Source organism: Manis javanica, chromosome 5 (genome assembly GCF_040802235.1).
Source record: "Manis javanica isolate MJ-LG chromosome 5, MJ_LKY, whole genome shotgun sequence".
Classification (NCBI taxonomy): domain Eukaryota; kingdom Metazoa; phylum Chordata; class Mammalia; order Pholidota; family Manidae; genus Manis; species Manis javanica.
In genome coordinates this window covers 1689474-1714594 of record NC_133160.1, presented here as the reverse complement: position 1 = coordinate 1714594, position 25121 = coordinate 1689474, and the positions used below count along the sequence as shown (strand labels likewise).

Genomic DNA, 25121 nt, shown 5'->3' with positions numbered 1-25121 from the left:
CATTCGGGGCAGTGGACTCCGTCTCTATGTGCCCCTGTGGGCGATGGTGGGAAAGCGTCCCGGGAGTTTAGACGTGGGGGAGGCAGCTCACTAGGAGTCCTGGGAGAACACCGGTGCCCAGGCCCCAAGACCCAGCGGGACCTCGTGCACACCTGGATAGGCAGACAGGCTGTCCTTCCTCCTTCCGTCATGTGCCACCTTCTGTGACAATGACAGGAACATACGCCATCTGTAGGACATCCAGGCCACGCTGGTGTATGGCCTAGGCCAGCTCATCCCAGGTGGGCACCATTTAGCCCCCTTTATGCAGGGCAGCCTTGCCCAAGGTAAACCTTCCAGTGAAGAGGGGAGCTGGCACCAAGCCAGGTATCTGTGCCATCGTGGGGCTGTGGGTGGGCACCACGGTGCTCAGGACCCATCTGCTGAGGCAGGGGTCTCAGATGGTCCAGGGCAGGTGCCCAGGTGTGAGGACAACGTTCCCAGGAACACAGTCTTGTTCTGGTGCCAGCCTGCAGTGGGCAGCAGGGTCAGTCGCCAAGTGCCCCCAGGAATCAGCCTCAGGAGTGGCATGGTCACCATGGAAACCAGGGCAGAAGGAGGCCAAGCCGACTGTCCCTGACGGGAGCAAATGTGCTTCAGGGTATGGGGCGCTGTGGTGACCTGAGAAGGGGAGGGCTCAGCCCATCCCTCCTGGTCACCTCTGGTCACACGAGGTTTGATACATCGCAGGGAGCCGGGACCTGCAAGCGCCCTAGAGACTAGAAAGGGGGCTTGGAGCCCCGCCCACCTCCCCATCCTGCCCAAGCCTCAGCACCCCCATCTCCAAATGGGGTTCGTGCCTCCATGCTTGCAGCAAGGTGCTCTGGAGAAGTTTGCAGCCCACCCAGGAGGGCGGGTAACCCAACAGACGCTAGGGGCCACCGTAATGGAAGGAGAAGCACAGACCTCCACATGGGACCATCAGGACCCTCAGGCACCCTCCCACCCCAAAAGGGCCTATTCCATCTAATTTACCAGGAGCAACGCAGGCACGTCCCACCAACTCCATGACGCAGGCTCCCAGATAGAACCTGCTGGCCTCGTGCTCCGAGTCAGAGGGAGTTTTTGGGTGGAGGTGTGATGTGCCCACAGAGTGACGTGCACACCTGGAGGGAAAGTTCCCACCGGCCAGCAGCAGCCCCGTGCCCCAGCCCAGGACCGTCGCTGAGCTCGCTCGCCTATCCTGGAACACCACCAACGTAGAGTCATGCAGCACCCGTGTCCCGGAAGCTGGCCTCTTTCCTCCGGCACGATGCCTCTGGGACCCAAGTTCATGTCTGGGCTGTCGTGGGCACTCCCGCCCTTCCTGAGAGGCTCTTCAGCTTTGAGCTCGGGACCTTCTGTGAGCAAAACCCACCACACCACACACTTCATCTAATCACAGAGTTCTCGGGTAGTTCGCACACACGGACACGGTACAGCCACATGAAAGAAATACAGTGACTCACCGTGAAGAAAGAGACCTTCCCACCCCAGACCTGGGGCTTTCCCTCTACGCCATGTGCTGTGGTGTTTTTCTCACTCACGACATGTCTTGGGAGACCTTCCCACATCTGTAGATTCTGAACACCTTGGAATATTTTTCAGGGCTTATTTAGAAATAATTTCAAGCTCCCAGAAAAGTGGTAAGAATAGGAATAGGAGAAGGGGCATCTGGGCACACCACCCTGCTGGCTCTGTCTCCACGTGCCTGCTCACGCCCTGGCCACGTAATTCCCTCTGAGCAGTGTGCACATACATCACATGCGTCCCGGCCATCACATCTCACAGCTTCGCAGTGTTTTCTAGGGCGTGTCTCTGACAGGGCTGTGGGGTCATCGAGGAACACCGATCGCCTCTTTCTCCCTCAGAGGCCACCCAGGGGGTTAGGCCCGGGCTGCCCAAGGTCACAGGTGAGATGGAGGCGAACCCGGGTCTCTTGGAATCTTGGGCCGCACCTCTGTACCACACCTTGCTTCCAAGACAGGGGTGTCTTCCACCCCCTCTGTAACGGAGCCTAGCCTGGGTCCTCTGCACCTGCCAGCACAGGCCAGCCGGGGGCGCTGCATCCCCATCCAAGTGCTAATATCCCCGTGCCTGGGTCACATGGCAAACACGAGGCACCTGTAAATACCCAGCATCGGGGCGGACCGTGACATGTGCCCCTTGAGACAGTGCCAGCAGGGCCCCGGGACACTGTGCTTGGCATAGTGGGGTGGGTGGGGCCGAGGGCTGGCCACCACCCCACCCCCAGCACACACACACACTCACACACACACACACACACACAGCCCAGCTATTTAGCTATTTTTATGGAGCTTAATCAAGAACAATCAGCAGAGCTGAAGAGGCATCAGGGGATTTGCATGATCTGATTCCTATTCTTAAATGTTAATTAAAAGTCATTTTCCTCCCGCCTCCACTGCGCACAAGGGGTGCTTGCTGCCCACTGCAGGCCGTTGGGTCACTCAGCCGGCCCACGTGACACTCAGCACCCCCTGGAGGGTGGGAACCGCATCTGCCGGGGTGGGGGCTGGCGGCCCCCAGGGCACCATCTGCAGAGCGCGCCCCAAGCCCCAGGGTCCTGGAGGGAGGCCTGAAGACCCTGAGTTCCGCACACATGCCCACAGGAGGCCCTCCTGCTCAGGAAGTCCCGCTCCATGTGGCCCCAGATGTGTGGCCTTGGGCTGTGCACACCAGAACCGCGTCACCAGTTCACCCTGAGGGGTAACACCCCCTGGAGGCATTGTCTGCTGGTCTCCACAAACGGTCACACCTTGAACGATGACATGCTCTGCTCTGAAAATGCCGCGGCTGGTGGGTCCTCCGACTTCCATCACAGGGGCAGGAGGTGGTGAGCACCAATAAAATGAGGTCAAACACAAAAACCTTTCAAAGCACCCCCTCCCAGTTAGATGCGCTCATCAATACCAGGGCCCAGGGCGGGGGAGAAGGCGCTGTCCGGCACCCCAAGGGGTGGCTGGGGGAGGGTCAAGTCCTCATTAGGAACAAAAGCACTACGTGGGTCTCAGTGTCCCACATGGCACAGGTGCCTTGAGGGTCCAAGGGTCTGGCATGCAGACAGGCTCTTCCACCATGTCCCCTCGGCCCAGCTGAGGGTCTCCCCTGATGGCTGGCCGGGCGTCAGTCCTCACCCGAATCCCCCTCTATGCTGACCTGACTTCTCCCCGGAGCAGGCACATTGGTGCCACCGAGCTGGGACGGTGCTAGAAGGCTAGTGAGCAACAATGGAGCCCGTCCTGCCTTGGGACAGGGCCACATTTGAGTTCTGGCTTGCCGTCTAGGCGAGAAATTCAGTTCCAATGCTCTTAAAATTCCTCCTTTGCTAAATATCTCCTTGGCATCCCATGGGGCCCGGGGAGGCTTTCCCTGTGCCTGAGAACCTGAAAAATTAAATTAAAAAGTCATTATGGCTAGGGCAAGGTTAATAAGAAAATCCTAAACCAGATTTATTAGCTTAAGGCCCTTCTTTGTGAACCTTTATTAAACTTGCATGAATTAAAATAGACTTTTCGAATAAACTTCACCCAGAAGTCTGGAAGGAATCACACTCAGAGACACATGGCTGTCCCCCGTGCCATGAAACCAGAGGCTCATGATTCTCAGGGATGGAAACCCCCCTCCAGGGGACCTCAACAGAGCAGGCAGAGGGGCCCAGTGGGACCCTTGCCAGGTGCAGTGCCCCTTAGACGGTGCCAGGGAGGGGCCAGGGCTGGGGGGATCTCAGGAGATAACACCAGAATCCACCCGTCATTCAAACAGAGGGAAGCTGCCAGGGGATGTGAGTGGGCATGAAACCTGAGGGCCACATGTGTCACGCATGGAGGCTTCTCCAGGAGGGCCCCCCACACCTGTCACCCACCAGGCACAGGGTCCATGGTGTGACCGCCCGCCTCCTGCCACTTCAGGCACTGAGGCACAGGCCTCTGCCTCGCTTGTGAATCTGTCGGCAGGCCAGTCCTTGGTCCCCTGATCAAGGTGTGGCTGTAGAGGAGGCTGAGAAGCAAGTTTCTGGAAAATAAGGGAATTCGAAAGGCGCTAGGGAGCCAGGCGGCTTCCCAGGTGGCCACTGCACTGACCCTGGCAACTTAAGCCAAGAAAACTCATCTCACAAAAACCTAAATATTTTTTACTTGGAGAACATACATTCTTCGTCACAACTACTCAGCCCAGCCACAACACATAAATGAATAGATGTGTGCCAATAAAACTTTATTGACCAAACAGACTGTGGGCTGAACTCAGCCCTGTTTGCCAGCCCCTGTGGTAGTCCTCCTTGCCCACCAAGCCCTTAAGGAAAGTCAGGGTGCCGTGCCCAGGACGGGGGGGATCCTGGTTGTCCCTCCTTCAGAAGGTGTGAGGAGCTCTGACCCTGCTCACAGGCTCCTCCTGCCTTCCTGGGAAGTGGGCAGCAAGCACCAGGCCCAGGTCCTCCCTTGAGAAACAGGCCCAGAGGGCCGAGGAACTGCGCGGAGGCCACACAGCCACTCAGAGCCAAGCCAACGCTGAGCTCACCTTGATGGGCTCCCAGGCAGGCAGCTTGGCCCAGCATGGGAGGGGCCCCTGGGCACCGCCACCTCTCGCCCGCGGTGAGCTGGGCCCTGGGCAGGCGTGTCCCTCCCTTGCAGTGAGGAGGCTGGGCTCCGGGCCAGAGCCTGGCCGGGCGTGGTGCACCCCCTCCCTGAAACCCTGAGCATGCCAGGCGCCTAGGGTGCATTCTCTGCCATCCCTCCCCACCCATTTTGATGACAAGACCAGCCCTTCAGCTATGGGCACACAGCTGGTGGGTGGCAACAGAGCTAAACCAGAGCCAGCAATAATGCCCCACCTCTGAGTGAAGGGACCCTGCCAGGGTCACAGGCAACCCCAGGCAGGCTGCTCTGGGGACATGGTGATGTCCTGGCAGAGGGAATGGCCCTGGGGAAAGAGGGGTCATTGGCCTTGAGTCCTCTGCTGGCCTCACTCACAGTGATGGTGAGGGGGTGCTGTGCAAGCACCTTCCTGCCTCCAGACCACTTGAGGGACGACTGTGGAGGCCTGCAGAGCACCCCCCCCAAGGCCCTCCTACCACCACATCTGCCCAGCTCCCCTCTCTCTGAGGACCACGGAAAGACTACCAGCCACCCCACAGCTCTGGTCCTCTGAGAGCTCCCAGGGGCCAGGTCACCCGCACAAGCTGCAGCCTGGTGCAGCCCTGTGCCTCCCCAGCACGACCCACTCCCTGGCCCCAACCCTTCCCTCAGCCCCTGATCCCACGGCCAGGCCTCAGCAAAGTCCCCTCTGAATGCCCCCCGCCCACGGTCATCTGCCAGAGGCCTGGCTGCAGCCTTGCAGGGCTGCTCTCTCTCCCATGCTGAGTCCTGCAGGACCGTCAGGCAGGGTCCCCCTTTCCCCCCACTGCCAGCATGACCCCTCCCTGAGACTCCCACTCTGGGTCTCTGGTCATTAAGCTGAAGAGCCCTAGTGGCCCTCCGGTGGGCACCATGATACTGGCCAACGTGGCACCCTGAAGTCCCATGAGCAATCAGCTCCCAGGGCAGGGCCCTGTCCACCTCACTCCCCACGAGTCCCCAGCGCCTGGCGGGGAACATGCAACAAGCATTTGACGAAGGGAAAGAAGTTGCTGCCCAAGGCGCCTCCGAAAAGCCCGGCCTGGGCGCCTGGCTGCTGCGAGGACCAGCAGCACAGGGCGTGGAAGCCGCCACAGCAACCGCCCCTGCTGCTCCCACGCCTGTGCCTCCAGGTCCCGTGAAAGGCTCTCGTGCTGCCACAGACGGCCGCCGGCTGCCGGGCGTCCATCCCACTCGGGATAAGTCCACAGCCTGTCTTGCTAACAGGGTGACAGCATCAGGATTTGGAGGCCCGTGTGCCGGCTGCTGGGTTCTCGGCCAAGTGTGGGTGTCCCAGAATCCAGGTGGCCGATTAAAGGACTTCTGGGCCTCTGAACCCGGCGAAGACCATGCACTTGTCTGGGGTTGGCCTGGATGGGGCCACTGGCCCGGCCTTGGGTTCTGGCATATGGCATTTCTGCCTTTAGTGGAACACAGGCACGGCCCTGTTGCGCATTCGCACGACGGCTGATGGCTCACTCGCCTGTGTGTTTGTTCATTCGCTGGCCACCGTCTGCATGGCCAGCACCACGTGTACCCGAATGCCGCTCCCCACAGCTGGGGCCTTCACATCTCCCTATGTCCCCCCCACGCCCCCCCACACCCCCTGCATCCCCCTGGCTGTACTCTCACTCAGCACAGCTTGGTCAGCAAACCACATTGTCTCCTCCTCCTCAGCAGCGTGCCTGGGAACAGAACCTTCTGGGTCTCGGCATCCTTGTCCATGAACATTCTGCCTAAGGCAGATACTACCAATTGGAAGACGTGCCGGCATGGCCATGTGATATGGACACGGCGGGCTGAGCTGCAGCATTCAGACCTTAAGGAGGCCAGAGAAGGGTGGAGCCACCAGTCCTGACGTCACTGGGACACGGAATCACCCACAGCCGTCGTGGCCCTCAATCTCCCTGTGTTCCAGGACAGTCAAGCACCTGTCACCCAGTTTTCTGTTCCTTGCACCCCAGAGCCCCACCCCAACCACCAGCTGAGGCTCACATTTTAAAACGCACAGGGCAGAAGACTGCTGCAGTGATCTAGGACCCAGAGCCAGGCTTGAAGGGCCAGGGATCTGCAAGGGGCTATGAAGCTCCCAATGGAAAGCTCCAGAAGCCAGGACACATTGCCCATCAGCTGGCATCCAAGGCAGCCCCACTGCCCATCTCACCCACAAGGCACAGGTCCCTGCAGACTGGACCGGGCAGGAAGCTGGCCCAGCGGCGGGCCCATGAGCCGGAGTCGATGCCAGTTGCAGAGTGGGAAGAATGCCAGGTGGTGGCTGCCAACTCAGAGCCACAAGAGCGCTTAGACACAGAGGACGAGCGGCTGGCTGCCCAACACACTGCCAGGCACCCTGGGTCTTTGAGGCTCACTCAGGATGGTGAGCTGGGTCTGGATGGGCAGGGGCCCAGGGCTGTGCCTCGAGCAAATGGAAGCCTTCCCTTTGGCATACACTGACGTGCCTGTTCTAGGGGGGAAAAGGGTGTATTTGGGTGCGGCCCCGCCCCATGTGGGCAAAAAGTAGTGCTGTCTTCTCAGCTGTAACCACGAGGCACTGTGCCACGGCAGGTGTCTATGGCAGCCTTGTGGGACTTGAGCACTGCTTGACTGAAATCAGAAGGATGCAAGGAGATGCAGGAGGAGGAGGGGCTGCAGCCACACCCGCCTCTGGATTCCTTCCTGCCCCACCCGTGAGCACCCCCACAGTGCCTGGGCCTGGGGGTCACCCTTCTGGGAGAGGCCAGGCCCGGCACAGCACCAGCATGGGCCTGACCCTTAGGACTGACACTCCAGGCCTCCCTTGGAGGCCCAGAGTCTCTTAAGCAATCTTGCTTTGGTTTCTTCATCTGTAAAACGGGGTGAAGAACACAGTCATCCTGAGAAGTGGGGAAATACAGCCCAGGGAGCCTTCGGCACAGCGCTGGCACATACAGGCACCTGGCGATCGCTGCTGGGACCACACTGCTGTGAATCCGACCAGAAATCCCTGGACATTTGTCCAAACTTTTTGTCTCTGGGTTTTGTGGCTCAAAAGCATATTCCACAGTGACAGGAATGGAATGGCCATGCAACTTGCAGAGTCAGATGTGGGCCTCTTGTTCACAAATGACTATGAACTTCAAGACAGGAACAGCAGAGCATTAAACCAAGCCCAGGGCCCTGCTGAGCCACGCCACACCTACACAGGCCTCGGGTCCGGGAAACCAACCCCGAGCTGTGGTTCTCACCTGGCAGGAGGTGCTCAGGTGTCCACCACCACCCTGACACCAACAGCCGTGCACGCGCGCATGTACAGCATGCATGCACATGCACACACAGTGTCTGCCCCTGCACATAACCAACACTGCCACATAAACCAGGCTTACCATTGAGTGGCTTGCAGCCCTCATTCTGTGACAGGAACAAAGGGTTGAGGCACCGTGTTTGGTTATCCTCAGCTAATGGCCTCGAGCCTCAAGCCTGTGGCAGGGACTGCCAGGATGGCAGGCACCCAGAAGTGATTCCACGGGCAGCTCCCTGCTCTGCCCCTGCACTCCTGCCCACCCCAACCCTACAGCCACATCCTTACAGTCTCTCGTGTGCCCAGCCCCTGGCAAGGGTCTTCTGTCGCCTTGAGAGGTTTGAAGGGAATTTCGGAGAGAGGCCTGGCATGTGCATGCGTGTGCATGCGTGTGCAGGCAAGGTGTGGCTGGGGGGGACATGTGCAGATATGAGCCTCGGGCTTTCTCTCGGGGTGCTTCCTTGCCACTCGACGTGTGGGTGTGCCCACCCACGGGAATCACCACGTCCGGAAGCAGCTGGAGGCAGAGGCGCCTCCCGGAGCTCGGCGGAGAATCTCTTCCGCCCTCTCCGGGCTTCCCCACGGGTCCGTAACATCGTCTTTTCTTACGTTTTGCAGTATGCAGGGGAAGTCCCTGAAAACCAGGTGGAGGTGGTGGTTGCAAACCTCACCGTGATGGACCGAGATCAGCCCCATTCACCAAACTGGAATGCGTTTTACCGCATCATCAGCGGGGATCCCTCAGGGCATTTCAGCATCCGCACCGACCCTGTCACCAATGAGGGCATGGTCACCGTGGTGAAGGTGAGTGCTCTCCTGACCTCCTGCCAGGCATCCCAAGTTCTACCCCCACTACATACACTGGGACACACTTAACAGAAATGACACCTGGATTAGGTGTGTACCCTAACATCCAGGGCAAAGGGCAGGGCAGCCTTCATAGGGACCTGGTCACATGACCTCCCAGGGCTTGGCAGGCCTGGGCCACCACCCCCCAAAAAAAGATTACAGTCCCATCCCCTCCCTGAAGGTCACTTTTCCCCTATTAACAGGTAAATGCCATTAAGAGATTTTCTAATATTAAACCATCCTTGCATTCTTGAGATTAAATCCAGCTTAGTTGTGAAGTATTTCTTTTTGAATCATTGCAGGACTTGTTTTGCTGCTAATATCTGGAGACTTTTCGTATATTTTTCTGAGCAGTTTAAACCTACACTTTCCCTTTCCCATGCTTTCTTTATCTAGGACTTGTGTCAAGATAATAGACTAATGTCAAGAAATGCGTTGGGGATGGGAAGAGTTTCACATGAAGGGGCAGCAGGAGGGAATTGGGGGGGTTTCTACATCTTGATCTTGGTGGGTGGGTATATGACTCTACACACTTGTCACAATTCACAAGTGAATCCTACTGTATGTAAATTTAAAAATGAGTGTCGATGCTCTCCAAGCTGACAGCAAGCACAGTTGTGCCGTCCCAGAGCCAAGGACCACATGTCCTGGACAGAACCCAGCAGCTGGCACCACACTTCACCTGTTTTTCTTTCATTTTTGTTTGTATTCCATACGGTGCTTTTCTCTGTATTTCAATTTAAACTGTTTAAATGTTTCAACCTAGAAAGTATGTTCAAACTGGTTTTAAATTCCTTGGTAGAGAGACCACCCTTTCAGACATCCTTTCCAGGAGACGGCTGGGAAGTGGCGGGGGGCCTGGGACATAGAGGGGCAGGTAGGGGACCCAGCAGCCCAGCCCACGGGGGGTGTCTGGTGCCTGGAGGGCATACGTTCTTGGATTCCCATGCTGGCTCTTTGCTCACTTACCCTTGGCATGGGCCAGTCACTCTCTCTGTGCCTGTTCTTCATACATAAAATAAGCCTAACTGGGGAACTGCATGCAGGTTTACTGCTAACATCAGAGTAGATCCTGGATATAAAAGACTTGGTATGTCGCCTGGCATGTAACAGGGACTCAGCCAATAGTCAGACTCAGCCGCTGACATCCTGATCACCTCATCATGGACTGCTCTTCTCGCCGGCTCATTCCCCAGGGCATGAGGAAGGTCACTTCAATTCCACAGTGCCCCCGAGTCCTTAGAAGCATCGGGTGCCAGGCCGCATGCATACACCGCAGACCCGCCCCCAGCCCTGGCTCAGCCCTGCAGGAAAACCTGTCTGCAGAGGGCATATGGAGCAGGGATTTCAAGGTGTTCTCCTGACAGGCCCGTGCCAGAGGCCGCACACGGGGAGTGCCTTTCCTACCCTGAAGCAGCACAGCTTCCGTGTCTAGACCCAGGTCCCCCGTGGTGGGGACCCCTGGAGAGGACTGCCTCGGCGCCTCGTCCCACCACTGTGCACGCATTCAGGGCTGGTGCTGGGTGAGGAGGGGGGCCTCCAGGGCTCTGCAGGACACCTGTGCCGGGTGGTGGGAATCCCTTGGTGCCCCCCAGCCCCTTCTTCCCTGCAGCCCCGCAGTTCAAGTAATGGCTCCCAGGGCAAGGTCGTGAATGGCAGCTTTTCCCTCTGATTCTCCTGTCCCACGGGTGCAGGGATGCACCCTGAGGCCCTCCAGCCCTACCCCGCCCCGTGCCTCAGGGTGCCTTTCAGGGTGCAGACCCGGACCTTGGAGCAAAGGGTCGTCACCACATCTGGGGGCCGCGGCCAGGCCGCAACGGTGAACGTATCCAGCCATTGTGATTGAAATTGTTGGAGCAAATTACCTATTGATTTCTCCATTACAGATATGTTTTATCTTACCCTCCTTTGGATTTTAATGGTCATAATAGTCTTTCTGGAAGGCATCCCCCTCAGACTGTGACACAGTTTTTAATGCATGACACGCACCATTATTCCATATCCACCAGGGGCTCGAGCCAGTAAATGTGGGAAGGATGGCTTCCTCAGGTGGTTTGTTCCCAGACAAAGCCTCACAGTAGCCCCCCGGCCCCGGGGAGGGGCTGGAGGCGTTGGCCCTGCTAGGCTCGGGGGCACCCGGACCCAGTGTGGGTGTGGTGCGTGCTGTGTGCTCAGAGGCACCCAGCGTCCGGGGTGGAGGAGCCGAGCCTGCACCCAGGGGAAGTTCTCTGTTTCCGGCCTGAGGTCCCAGGCAGGGTCTTCAGCCCAGGCGCCAGGTTGTCCTGAACTGGCTGCTTTGTCAGACTGGCCACCATGGCCACCAGCTGGGCCACGGAGAGTCCTGCCGGCGTGACAACAGTGCATGCAGCACCCACCTGAGCAGTGGTGGTAGACAAGGGGAATGGCGGGCTGTCCCCACACCCCCCTGACACCAGGCTAAGCACCAGGCCCCGTGCTGGGCACTGAGGAGGCAGAAATACAGCCTGCAGCCCCCACCCCAAGGGCCGGCAGTGGCAGAGGAGACATCAGCTGTGACAAGGTGCACATGGAGGGATGTGGCATCTCACTGGGGGCTCCAGGGGGCCTGCAGGGACCACCCCTTTCTCAGTGGACTAGGAGACCATGCCTGGAGACATGGATGACCTCCTCACAGTCACCCGGGACAGTGGGGGAACAATGGGGAAGATAATGGGGCATCAGCCCAGAACCCTGATCTCTGCCACTGCCCCCAGCCCCTGTAGGGCAGGCATCCGGCTTTCATGAACCACCTCCCACTGGCTCCGGTGCCCACCTGGCACTACCGCTCACTCAGTTTTATGTTCCTCCTTGTATGTGACACCTTATCGAGTAGCAGTAACTGAGGAGTCGTGGGTTTGGTGCACCAGGTGTACAAGCAGCTGCAGGAGCCCACACACAGGTTTGGGTTCCGATGAAGTCAGCTGCGGAGGAGGCCGGGTCAGGGCGCTGGCGGGCTCTGCAGGTGGGCCCAGCAACCCTGGTTTCATGGCAGAAACTGGCGGCACAGGCAAATAAGATCCTCTAAGCAGAAGTGGCGCACTATTTATCACGAAAATCTCCAAGCGTGCCTGGGAGTAAGAGAGGCAGCCACGGCCTCACCTGCCGCTTAAATGTCACAGTGATTAGCATGTTGCCATGTTGCATCGTCTGTATTTTTTGCTGAAATATGTTTTAACTCTTACACCTCATGATTTCCATCCCTGAGTGTGTCTACATAAATCACCCTCAAAAATACATTTTGCTTACACAGCCACATACTGTTACCACACCTGACGAAACCAACCAGCCCTGTTTCCTGCACAGCCTCCGGTACAAGGCTACATTTGATTTCCCTTAATGTTTCTAAAATTCTTTGCAGCAGGTTTTCAAATCTGGATCTGAACAGGGTCACCGCATTGCATTTGGTTGTAACGTCTCTTGCATCTCCCACAATAGGACGTTCCACCCGCCTCTGATCTGCCCTGGACACAGGGTCAGTTGGGCTTGGGGCCCCGAGTGCTGCGTCTGTCAAGTCGCTGCCTCAGTGGGTCTGTTCCTCGCTCTCTGAGTTTCCTGTAACCTGGGATGTAGACCCGAAGGGGAGCTGGGGGGAGCCTCGGGGCTGAGTCACATCAGGAAGGCCCCGGTGCCTGGCTGTCCCGCTTATGACATGGAAGCCTGACCAGCGGGCTCGGGTGGTGACAGCCTGTGCCCCTGCGACCAGCAAGCAGCCTGCGGTGTGGTGCTGTGCCCCCGCAGATCACATGTCCCCGCCAACCTTGGTCTGCTGGTCTTGTCATCTGTGGATGGTCAATTTCTCCTTCAGGGACACAAAACGGTGCTTTTAAAATGCTCCTGCTCCCTGGCTGGCAGGCTTCTGTACAGAAGTGCTTTCTTCCGTCAGCAAGGGTCCTGCAATTACGCTGAAATGCTGGTCTAGAGTGATTCGGACAGCAGCCCCCAAAGACGCCCCGTCCTGGCCTCTGGAACGCATGAATACAATGCAGAAAGGTCTTGGCAGACGTGATGGGGCCGAGGACCTCGACCATGGGTGGTGCCGGGCCTGAGTGGAATACAGGGCCCCGGGGGAAGGCGGGAGGCCCGAGGCCCGGGAGAGGCTGCTTGCTGCTCCAGAGGACGGGGAGGGGCTGAGCACTGCGCCCCCAGGGGCTGGGGAAGGCCAGGAGATGCGCTGGGGGCCTGGGCAGGGGGTGGGGGGGGACAAGCCCCACCCACGCCTTGACCTTGGCCCAGCATAACTGATTTTGGACTCTGGCCTCTGGAGCTGTGACCTAACAAGTTGGCTTTGTTTTAAGCCCCTAAATAGGAGCACAAAGCTAATACAGAGTCCTACAGGGAGCGTGCGACGGCAGCTACGTTCTCTACCTTTAACCACCCATCCTCAGAGCAGAGCTGGTGCGCGGGCAGCTGCCAGTGGCCGCTGTCTCTGTTTCCGAGGCCGCTGTAAGGAACTGCGTCAGGAGGGCAGGCTCAACACAGAACGTTGATTCCCTCACACTTGTGGAAGTCAGAAGTCCAAAATGAGCTTCCCTGAGCCCGAGTCAGGTGTCAGCAAGGCTGCGCCCCCTCCGGAGGCTCTCAGGGACTCCCCCAGCTTGCTTTTCCCACTTAGAGATTTGCACTCCAAGGCTTGTGGCGCTTTGCTCCACCTTCAGACCCAGAGCCATCTTCGCCTCAGTCCCCACATGCCATCTGCTGCATCAAATGTCCCTCTGGCTCCCTGTTCTGAAGACCCTTGAGGTTGCATTTAGGGCCACCTAGATAATCCAGGGCCATCCCCATCTCAGGATCCTTAACACCAAGTCTGCAAAGTCCCTTCTGCCATGGAAGGTGACGTATTCACAGGTTCCAGAGACAGGACCTGCGTATCTTTGGGGGCCATTAACCAGGCGACTAGAGTGACAAATGAGAGTGTGTATGTGTGTGCATGTGCGTGTGTGTGTTCACGTTCTCGTTACTATGAAGAATGTGTGGATTCTCCCACATGTAGTGTGCTTTGGCCAGCTGCAGTCGTTGCTGGTCTTGACCCCTGGCTAGTGGAGACATCTTACAGCTGGCCCCCGGTCCTTCCACCACAGCCCGGCTGTGCCTGGCGCTTCCTGGCACTGTGGCCCAGCCAGACACCCCAGGCTCACCTTGTCGATCCCCTGCCTTGCCAGGACCAACCCTTCCTCTAGGGAGTGGTATTCGGGAACCAACATCAGGACAAAAGGGGTGCTCATCGCTGCCAACTGCAGTGCTTTCATGGGGCAGAGGAGGATGCCACACTTCAAAGCACATGCTCATACTGACTATCTCCATGTAATTCACTGAGTCAAACGGTCATTTTATTCAAGTTTAACATCGGAAGTTCTAACTTAACTTCATTGATTTGATTCTTATATCTTACTTCTCTTTCACTGGAAATCTCAGTTCCTAACAATACTATTATAATTGCTTATTTACTTTATCCTACAATATACATAAAAAGCTGAAAAAATAACAAATCCAAAATCACTGCCAACAAGATCAATGAGTTTAAGATTTTTTCACGATGGTTGTCCTTAGAACAAATCCCATTAAGGGCTACCATCTAAATACTGTCCTGGTTGCCCAAAATCACTGTTTTCTTGGGAGTTATGTTACCAGTTGATATATACTTAGTTTCTTTTAATTCAGTTTGTTTGCAATTTTTAGAGATCTCTTTATCTATATAATTTTATTTGTAATGCCTAAACTGTGAGAATGTAAGGTATTGCATGGCTCCAAAATCAGAGCTATATCCCTCCACCCCACACCTCCTCTCTGCTTATGGGTGACCATTTCTCAAGTTTTTTGGTTTATCCTTGCAGAGTTCCTTCCTGCAAATAGTTGCAAATCCATACTCGGATTCAGATCCCTGCCCCTTTCACACAAAAGGCAGCGTAAGTGGTGTCCTGCTTTCCCTGGTGCTTTCCCTCCAGGCAGATCTCAGTCTTTCTTAGAGTTGCAAAGAGCTCTGCCGGGTCGAGGCGGCACACGCACAGGCCAGTGCTGGGGACGCCCAGGGTGGTCTCCAGTTCACATCCTCTACCAGTGAGAGCGGTTCTGCCATAAATAATCTTGTGCTTATGTGACCGGCATGGGTCTAAGCAGAATGTTTTAAATGCGATTGCAGTGTGTTGCGTTGTGTTTCTTCCTGTGACTGTGACAAGCTTTGCCACTGAAAATTGACAAGTCTCAGGGCCCCAGGTGCTTCTGTGCAACATCCCTTCCTCCCTCCCCAAAATGCAAGGAATACCCCTATGGACTGGCAATACCCCACAGACCTAGAACTGTAGACTATGGGACCATTTTAGTATTTGGAATCTGTATACTTTAGTATATTAAACTTGAAATATACTGGAACCCCCAAAAGGGTGTAACCGGAAATAATGTTAATTTAAGGCCCATGCTCAAAGGGTGAAGGGACTCCGTGAGACCTGATGTGTGAGTGTCCTGTGTGACCACAAACTGGGTGGGTCAAAACAACACAAGTATGTCTCTCGTGGTTTCTGGAGGCCTGTGGCCCAAACAAGGGGTCAGCAGGGCGGCGCTCCCCTCGGAGGCTCTGGGGAGGGGCCGCCCTGCCTCTCTTAGATTCCGGTGGCAGCCAGCAGTCTTTGGCGTCCCTTGGCTCGGGCTGCGTGCTTGTCCCTGCCTGTCTTCCCGTGGCCTTCCCCCGGTCTCAGCTGTCCCTCTCCGCACTCTCATGAGGGCACCTGTCCTTGGATCTGGGGTCAGCCCCCAATCCAGGATGACTCAGGTAAAGGACCACCTTCATCTCGAGATGTTTAGCTTCATTACATCTGCAAAGACCCCATTTCCAGATAAGGTCCCACTCACAGGTTCCTGGTGGAACATCTTTGGGAGCCCCCCTCCTACCCACTGTGAGGCACCTGGACAAACAGTGGGGGCCTTAACCGTGCCTGACTGGAGGGCACAGGCCAGGACACAGCTTTCCCAGCACCTGATGAGAGCTGGAGCTGTGGGCGGGGGGCACCTGGCAGGAGCTGCAGCCCCCAAGGAGCCCAGATGCTTGCACACCATGGGGTGGGGGACAGGAGGGCAGGGTGTGGGGTGCTTCACCCCAAGTCCTCGTTCCTCCCATTGGCCAAGGCTGGGGGGAAGCCAGAGAAGAGAGCCCAGGGGACACCTGAGCACACAGCAGAGTAGGAACAGACCAGGCGGCGGGGCGGACAGACGGGCCCCCGGGCACCACCTCCATGGATGCTGGTGCCAACTGAGCCCCACGGGCCTCTCTCATTCCAGGCGGTCGACTATGAGCTGAACAGAGCATTCATGCTGACTGTGATGGTGTCCAACCAGGCGCCCCTGGCCAGTGGGATCCAGATGTCCTTCCAGTCCACAGCAGGGGTGACCATCTCGGTCGTGGACGTCAACGAGGCCCCCTACTTCCCCTCCAACCGCAAGCTGATCCGCCTGGAGGAGGGCGTGCCCACCGGCACCGTGCTGACCACATTTTCAGCAGTGGACCCTGACCGGTTCATGCAGCAGGCCGTGAGGTGGGTCCCCAGAGCAGGGCGCCTCCCCCCTAACCCCAGGCCCTCAGAAAGGACCCTCCACCCTCAGGCTCTCCATTTCCATACAGAAGATCCCAATATGCCCAGTGAAACCTGCAATGCAGAAAGTCCCTGGTGGGTACCTAGGGACACCCCAGAGGCGTGGTGTCTCCACAGGCAGAGAGCAACAGGGTCCCCAGGCGGGGGACAGCCAGGCTCAGCGACCCTTCCTGCTACAGGCCACGGGTGCGGTGCCACAAGTGCTCAACAAGCCGTGAGCACTGCCAGGGTCTCCACAGGAGGAGGAAAGGCCCTGGACCCCAGCAGCGCCCAGGGGCAGGTGGGCCCTGCCGCCGGCTTTGCGCTCACCAGCTGAGTGACTGCCAAGATCACTTTCCCTGTCTGTAAAACGGACGGTGAGGGTCTGTCCCCTGGACCCCTTGTGAGGGTTGGTAGCCCCTCCACCTCTGAGCCACTGTGGTCAGAGGACGCTGTGCAGGCCGCAGGGAAGGCTCCAGTGAGTGCAGCTCCCAGGCTGAGCCCTGGAAGTGCAGGTGGGAGGCCGGGAGGCCGGGAGGCCGGGCCCTGGGGTCCTCCTCCATGTCCCTGGCTCACCTTCCCCTCCTCTCCCTGCGCAGATACTCAAAGCTGTCAGACCCAGCGAACTGGCTGCACATTAACGCCACCAATGGTCAGATCACCACGGCCGCCGTCCTCGACCGCGAGTCCCTCTACATCAAAAACAATGTCTATGAGGCCACCTTTCTGGCAGCAGACAATGGTGCGCCTCGCTCCGGGCAGTGGGGGGGTGCTGTGGGGTGCTCAGCCATGCTTTGGTCTCCGTGGCAGGGAGACTGAGGGGTCCTGCCTGGCACCCAGAGGGGCTGGAGGAGGGAAGGGTGGTGGCGTCAGGGTGCCAGGTGCCCTGGGTAGGCCATGAGCTGGGGCCTCGGCGGCAGCATCCCCATCCCTACATTCATTCAAAGTATTGGTCACTCTGCCTGACCACTGGCTCACACATCTGCCAGACACTCACCCACACACTCACTGACTCAGCCGCTGCCCTCCTACCAGGGGCAGCAGCAGGCGGCCGAGGCTTGTGCAGCCCTGCTTAACTTCAGGACCTCAGCAGCTTCTTGGATTCCTCTCCTGTCACCTTGAGGTCTCTGAACCACACCTGTTTTTAGCTGAGCAGCCCTTCAGAGGGCTGCATCGTGCCGACAAGAGGGTGGGGGGCCCGCACCACCATTCAGCAGCCCCGGGACGGTGCCGCTCGAAGCTCTGACCACACATGGCTCAGATCCTTGTGGCCTTCAGAGGAGGGCCACGGGTCCCCAGGAGGGACCCCAGAGGCAGAGCGGGCATCCATGAGAGAAGCCACAGGCTGATGGTGTGAGCGCTGGGAGCTTGGAGAGGGTGACAGTGGGGCCCTGAGCCGGAACGAGGAGCCCTGAGAAGTCTGGGGTGCAGAGCTGAGGGTGGGCTGGGCGGGTGGCTGGAGGAAGGCTCAGGAGCGCTGGGCCTTCTGAGGGACGTGGCCTGTGAATGCAGGAGGTGGTCCTGGAACTCATGCTGGAGACGACCCCTCCCTGGACCCAGGGTCCCCAGGAGCAACACAGCCCACAGTCCTCAGGGCACCCGGCCCCCTGTGCAAAGCAGTGGTAAGAGTGGCAAGAGTGAAGGTTCTGGAACCAGAGATCAGCGCAGCACTTCCACTTAGTGATGGGAAGAGACTTGACCTCTCAGTGCCTCAGTTTCCCCCTCTGCAAAGTGGGGAGAACCCTCCCACCTCCACTCGGGTCTGCCAGAGTTCAGTGCGTTAGTTCCACCTAAGCACTGTGGCGGACCTGCCCAAGTGAGCGCCATTACTGCTGCTACTCTTACTCACTGAGCTCCTGCCATGTGCCAGGCATCCCCCATCAGTGAACACAACAGCAAATCCCCCATGCATGGCTGACATTCCAGAGGCCAGTGTGTGAGCTACAACAAGGTATGGCTGCATAGTAATTAAGTAATTATAGTAATTTCAAGAACATTGAGGTTTCCTTTTTCCCAAATAAACGAAGACTTGAAGCAGGCAGCCCTGAATCAGGTTTGAGAAGCTAGGCTTACTCTGGCCACTCTGGTGTCCTTGGTGAGCTGCAGCATGGTCCAGAATGGCTGCTGATGCTCCAACCATCACAACCACATTCTGGCAAATAAAGGAGTGTGGAAGGCAAGGCCCACTCTGCCCATCTAAGGACTTCCACCTCCGGCTCATGAAAGCCAGAACTCACTCATGAAGCCACAAATCACTGAAAGGGATGCTGAGAAATACAGTCTCCTCATTGGGCAGTGGCGATCCCAGATAAAACCTGGGACTCCCGTTCTTTAATTAAGGGAGAAAGGGAAATGGATATTGAGGGACAACTCAGTAGTCTCTGCCCCAGGAGACAGATGAGAAACAAATCAACAGATGATTCTGGGGAATGAGAGGCACTGGAAGAAAACAAAATAGCACGGGAGTTGCCGGCAGGGCTTCTGGCTATGAGCTGGAAGGAACAAACCAGGGAAAGGAGGCACAGGAGGGGGAGTCCCAGGGTTAGGAAAGAGCACGTGCAAAGGCCCTGAGGCAGGCCTGTGCCTGGTGGGTTCCAGGAGCAGCAGTGCAGCTAAAGCTTCAGGAGCAAGAGTAGCCACTGCACGGAGGCTTGTTCCGCAGCAGGTGAAGCTGCGGCCTGGGGACCAGCCTGCTGGCCTCCCACGTTCCTCCGGAAAGGCCCGGGGAAGCTTCTGTGCTGGACATGCCCTTCTCCAGCAACTCAAGCGCTGAGACTTGATTAGAAGGTGGTCAGAGCACTGGAGCCGGGGAAGACAGCCCAGACAGGGTGCGAGCCCTCCCGGCCACCAGGGCCCGTCCCTGCTTCTCCAGACGGTGCTGTGCCATCATCTACTTACCAAAGGCAGGCACCGAGCGGCAGCACCTTGACTGTGCTGTGAAGCATCTTCTGGAAGATTAAAGAGACATGCTGTGGGGCGTCCTTTACCTGCTCTGTCTGCCTCAGCCGGACACGAGGCTGTTGATGCTGCCCCCGCCAAGCCTGGCATGCAGATGAGTCCCAGAACCACCTAGTGTCTCTCTCTCTGGCCAACCGGCACATGTCTGCCTGCACTGTCAGCTTGGGCTGAAGCAGGGACGGGGTGCAGTGGGGGCTCGGGGGGTGGGGCGGCCCCTGAGGAGCTCTGGGGCTCAGCAGTGCACCTGTCCCCACAGTGACACTGGCAGAAGCAGAGCCTGCCACCGAGCTGGCTTGCTGGGGTTGGGAGGCCCTCGATCCAAGCGCACCTCGGAGCCACCCTGTCTTCCCCGCAGACAGTCCCAAAAGCTGCCATGTCTGTCTTGACTGAAAGTGGCCGGCCACAGGGCCTGGGTGGGGCCAGGAAACACGGAGGGCAGGGGAGGCTTTGCCTCAAGGTGCTGAGGGACGATGTGAGAAGCAGGTGCCAGCCCCATGGGCCCAGCAGCCTCTAAGCCCCTCCCCAGGGTCCCAGGTGGGTATGGGGCCCTGAGTGTGGCTCTGAGCTTCACGGGCACCATCTCCTGCCGCTGTGCATCAGCAAGCTCTGTGTGAGTGCCGTATGCGTGTGTGTGCACAGCTGGTCCCAGGTGTGGCCGCCCATCCGTGCAGCTGTGCACTCTGGTGGGGTCTCTGGAAGTCGTGTGCCGCCGACTGACTGCATGTGTTGGACAGCAGAGCATCAGCAGGTTCAAGGCTGTGGGGCTGAGGGCTGCTGCCACGCACGATGTCATGTGCCTGGGCCTGGAGTGTCAGGAGTGACCCCGTGTGGGCACCCTGTGTCTGCCCCACAGGGATCCCCCCGGCCAGTGGCACCGGGACCCTCCAGATCTATCTCATCGACATCAATGACAACACCCCGGAGCTGCTGCCCAAGGAGGCGCAGGTCTGTGAGAAGCCCAGCCTGAACGCCATCAACATCACAGCAGCCGACGCCGACGTGGACCCCAATGTCGGCCCCTACGTTTTCGAGCTGCCGCTGCTCCCAGCCACCGTGCGGAAGAACTGGACCATCACACGCTTAAACGGTGAGCCCATTTCACGCACGAGCCTGGTGGAGGCACAGCCCCTGAGGGAACCGGGCCGAGTCTGGGGTGCAGCCCCCCTGGGGCCCCGCTGCCCTGGAAGAGTGAGCAGTGGATAGGAGAGCCAGGCCCAAGGGGCCAGTGCCGCCCGCTCCCCCCGGATCTCCTCTGGGGCCAGGACCCCGGCTGTGCTCCGGTGCCCAGCCTCAGCCAGTCCATCCCCAAGGAGGCCACCAACGCAGTCCCAGTCTCTCGCCATCAACACACACAGCCAAAAACATCCCTACAGCTGAACTGTGCCCACAACTCCTTCCTGGCCCATTAACTGACCAATGGGCCCCCAGACATGTGCTTCCTGGGAACTGAATTCCTACCTTCCCAGACGCTGACTTGTGTCAAGGGCACTAGGCTCTGAAGGTTCACTAGCAGACACTCCTAGAAAGGCCGTGCCAAGTCCAGTTTCAGCAGAATCACAGGCACCTGTCCCCCGAGCCTGCACCCACACTCAGTATTACTGTATTAAAAAGCCTTTTTCCCATTTTTTAGCCAAAACCATTGCTCCCATCTACTCAGTGGCCTTTTGTGCTATTTCACTGGCCATGTCTGTGTCTCCTGTGAATCACCTGCTGTACACCCTTGCCTATTTTTCTTTGAGAAGGTTTTTTTCTAATTGATTTGGTAAAACTCTTTATATACTGAGGATGCCATTTCTTCATCCTACGTGTTGCAATTGTCCTTTTCTTGAATTGCCAGCATCTTCTAACTTTACGGATGATGTAGTGTGTGTGTGTTAACCAAACAGGTATCTTAGGTTCTCATTTCATCAGTCTCTGCCTTTGGGGGTCCTGCTTGGGGGCCAGCCGTTCACTGAATGGGGCCTGTTCTCCTACTCTGTGCCAGGGGACCATGCGCAGCTCAGCTTGCGCATCCTGTACCTGGAAGCCGGAGTGTACGATGTCCCCATCATCGTCACAGACTCTGGGAACCCCCCTCTGTCCAACACGTCCATCATCAAAGTCAAGGTGTGCCCATGCGACGAGAATGGTGACTGCACCACCATCGGGGCAGTGGCAGCGGCTGGCCTGGGCACCAGTGCCATCGTGGCCATCCTCATCTGCATAGTCATCCTGCTCAGTGAGTATGGCCAAGGGCCCAGGGCCGGCGAGAGCGCTGCCTCCCGGATGGCGGGGAGGTGAGCCCAGGTCTGCTCCACAGCCTGTGTCCCCAGGCCTCACCCAATAGAACCTTTCAGAAACCCAACTGCACCGGTCCATTCAGTACAGACATGGGCCCCCGGCACGTACATACATGCACTTGTGCACTCACGAGCTATCCATGTGCAGAGGTGTACGTTCCTACACACAGACGTGCACATGTGCATATACATGCATGGATGCGCACGTACACGTGCTCACACGGCACACACAGGTGCATGCATGCACACGCCTGCTCACGGCCCCGCCTGCCCCCGCAGCCATGGTCCTGCTGTTCGTCATGTGGATGAAGCGGAGGGAGAAAGAACGCCACACGAAGCAGCTGCTCATTGACCCCGAGGATGACGTCCGCGACAACATCCTCAAGTACGACGAGGAAGGGGGCGGCGAGGAGGACCAGGTGAGACGGCAGCTGCCCCTGGGCCCCACGGGCTCCCCCAGCTGGGGCTCCTGAGGGCCCTGCTGCCAGGAAGCCACTTTGTCCTTTGTCATATCGTGAAGGCCAGACCTGGGGAACGGGAACACTGGCTGGCATTTGCGTTTCCAGCTGGACCCAAGTGAACTGTCCACATCCTCGGCTGTGTCCCCCTCTCCCTGCTTCCTCCCCTCAGCCAGAGACCCGGGCCCAGTGCCTGCCCACCCCCAGTGGGGGGCGGGTGGACACAGCACTGCCACATGCCAGGGGATATCAGCCAAGCAGGGGAGAGTGTGGGGCACCTGGGAGGGACTCCAGGGCTGCCCGGTTGGACTTGAGTCCGCCATTGACCACAGGGGAACTTGGAGCGAGTTCTTACCCCAGTAAAGCTTGTGACCCCCGCACAACAGGGGTGCCAACAGCCCCAACTCCAGGTTGCTTCTGGGAACAGATGAGCCATCCGCATGCCTGGGAGCAGCGGCGCAGCTCCTGGGGGAACGTCAGGCCAGCGGAGGCCGCCTGGGGCACAGACCCCACACGTGCCTTGAGGATCCAGGCAGGGTTTGGACAGGTGGAGGAGCAGTGGACACTCTGGGGTCCAGGCAACCAAGTAGGATGGCGGGAGCACTCGGAGCTGGGGTCACAGGACAGGACGTGGGTGCGCCAGTGGGTTTTTCTGGTGCCCTTGCCTGGTGCCCCAACCAGTACCCTCTGACCCCTTGGCCCCTCCCCAGGACTACGACCTCAGCCAACTGCAGCAGCCAGAGGCCATGGAGCATGTGCTGAGCAAGGCCCCTGGGGTGCGGCGGGTAGACGAGAGGCCTGTGGGTGCCGAGCCCCAGTACCCAGTCAGGCCTGTGGTGCCCCACCCAGGAGACATCGGTGACTTCATCAACGAGGTGGGCACTGTGGGCACAGGGGACCCTGCTGACATGCTGCACCTGGGCGGCATGCGGGGCAAGGAGGCAGATGCAGACCCTGCAGGCAGTGAGGCGCCGGCCAAGCACACCCCATAAGCATCCTGCTCTGTGGAAGGTCCGGCCCCCAGCACCAGGCCAGGGCGTGGCTCACAGCAGGTGCTCCAGAGGAACCGGGAGCTTGGCCCCTGCAGGAGCCAGGGCAGCAGAGCCGTCGCAGGCAGCGCCCTGGGCCGCTGGCGGTGGCCTTCTGACGCCCAGGGAACGGCCGGGAGAGGGGGGCATCCTTCTGGGGCCGTGTCCCCGGTGCTCAGCTCCTGCTCAGCCCCCAGAGACGGCCACGTCCGTGGTGCCTCTTACCTGGCACAGGACCCTGTGGTTTTACCACCTGGCCTCTAACCCCAGCTGTGTTTAAGAGGCTTGGCAACACGGACTCCTGCACCTGTCAGAATCTGACTTGAAAAGAACTTCTTTAAACAGAATTAGAACCAGGGAACGGTTCAGCAGAGACACTGAGTCTTCTCAGAACCTTCATCTAAACAGATCATGTCCTGTGCCCCAAATCATCCACAACAGCCCCAAAGCTGATTCAGCTCAGACATTTACCATCTACAGTGTAATAAAATGTTAGAACCCCAAAAAGTACTCCTCACCGACCTATAATTAAAAGCCCACTTTTAAACAACATTTAGAGGAAACTAAAGATGGAAGCTCCAAACGATTGAGGGCTGAATAGGGCCCCTCCCAGGGCAGGGTGGGCAGTGAGGCAGGCCATCCAGCTGGTGACCACGGGGCAGCAGGGCATCCCATGGGCACCCTCCACACCCAGCGCGAAGCCTGCACCTAAGAGCTGTCCCGCCCCCGGGCAGGGAGCAGAGAGCGCGTCCCGTTCCCCCCGTCCCGCGGCCACCGGGAGGCGCCTGGAGGAGAGAGGCCAGGCACGGGCGCAGGGCTCCAGCAGCCTTGTGACTCGACCACTTTTTCTCAGGGATGTAGACAATGAACCACCTCAGTCTGGACTTGGAGCTGCGTGGGGCCCATTCCCTGGGGCGGTGATTAGCCGCAGGCCCCGCCCAGCCCGTGGGCCTCAGGGTCTCCGCCTGGCGGCCTGCATTCCAGTCGGCTCCCTCCGGCTGGCCCACAGCCCATTTCCATACACTCTGCCCCCCGCGGCCCCCTGAAATGCCGTCTGTGCTGTGCAAGGCCGCTCACGTCCCCTTCCCGCCCTGCCTCCCGCCTCCTCCCCGGGGCCCCCCTCTGTGCTCCCCCTGACCCCAGGCCTTCGTGACCCGCAGGGACTCCGGGCAGCTGACAACGACCCCACCGCGCCCCCCTACGACTCCCTGCTGGTCTTTGACTACGAGGGGAGCGGCTCCACCGCGGGCTCCGTCAGCTCCCTCGACTCGTCCAGCTCGGGGGACCAGGACTACGACTACCTGAACGACTGGGGGCCCCGCTTCAAGAAGCTGGCCGACATGTACGGAGGGGGCGAGGACTAGGCGTCCCCTGGGTGTTAGGGGTGTTAGGGGCCTCTCCACCCCCTGCCCCCCAGCACCCAGCTGTCCGGCCGCCCCGCCCGCTGCAGCAGCCGAGGTGGTGTTGAAGGCGAGCGAGAGGCACGCTGTCTTAACTTGAATTTCTTAGAACAGAAGCACTGTTTTTAAAAAAAAAAAAAATGAAAGTGCCTTTTGGTACATGTATCAGATTCCCTCAAACTCAGGAGTGACTAAACACAGGCAGAGAGACCAAGCCCCCAACCCAGTCCTGAGCGTCCCAACCCCGCTGGCCCAGCTCTGAAGGCACCCATTAAGGAACGAGGGAGAGTGCGTCTTTTTTCTTTTTTTCAGTCCTTCATTAAGAAAAAAAGTGGGTAACTCACTTGGCAAATTTTATAAAGAAAATATAATCTGGGCCACATCCCAACAGCCCTTCTGAGCTTTCGCTTTGCTGCACGCAGTCAGGGTCTCCTGGCCCCCAGGGCTCCCCCAGCCTGTGGAGGCAGGAAGGCCGGCCTCCAGCACCGGCAGCAGGAAGCTCCCCTGGGCCCCCAGCCATCCAGAGGTGCAGCAGCTGGATGTGGCATTCAACGAGTTTTCTGCTGGCCCTGGTCCCAGATGCTGTAAATCGCTGGGGCGGGCAAGCTTCCCAGGGCCTTACCGATGCCCCGTCTCTGCCTTGACC

At 58.4% G+C, this 25121-nt stretch overlaps 1 protein-coding gene across 1 annotated transcript in view; it reads left to right on the top strand.

Moving 5' to 3' along the window:
• Window positions 1-24439, top strand: part of CDH4 (cadherin 4) — a 471935-nt gene extending 447496 nt beyond the window's left edge. Inside the window, exons 9-16 of the mRNA XM_073236383.1 lie at window positions 8545-8730; window positions 16063-16316; window positions 16952-17094; window positions 20164-20397; window positions 21295-21528; window positions 21869-22008; window positions 22758-22922; window positions 24236-24439. Coding sequence (XP_073092484.1) covers window positions 8545-8730; window positions 16063-16316; window positions 16952-17094; window positions 20164-20397; window positions 21295-21528; window positions 21869-22008; window positions 22758-22922; window positions 24236-24439 — 1560 coding nt within the window. The remainder of the gene's footprint in view (window positions 1-8544; window positions 8731-16062; window positions 16317-16951; window positions 17095-20163; window positions 20398-21294; window positions 21529-21868; window positions 22009-22757; window positions 22923-24235) is intronic.
• The last annotated feature ends 682 nt before the right edge of the window (window positions 24440-25121 follow it).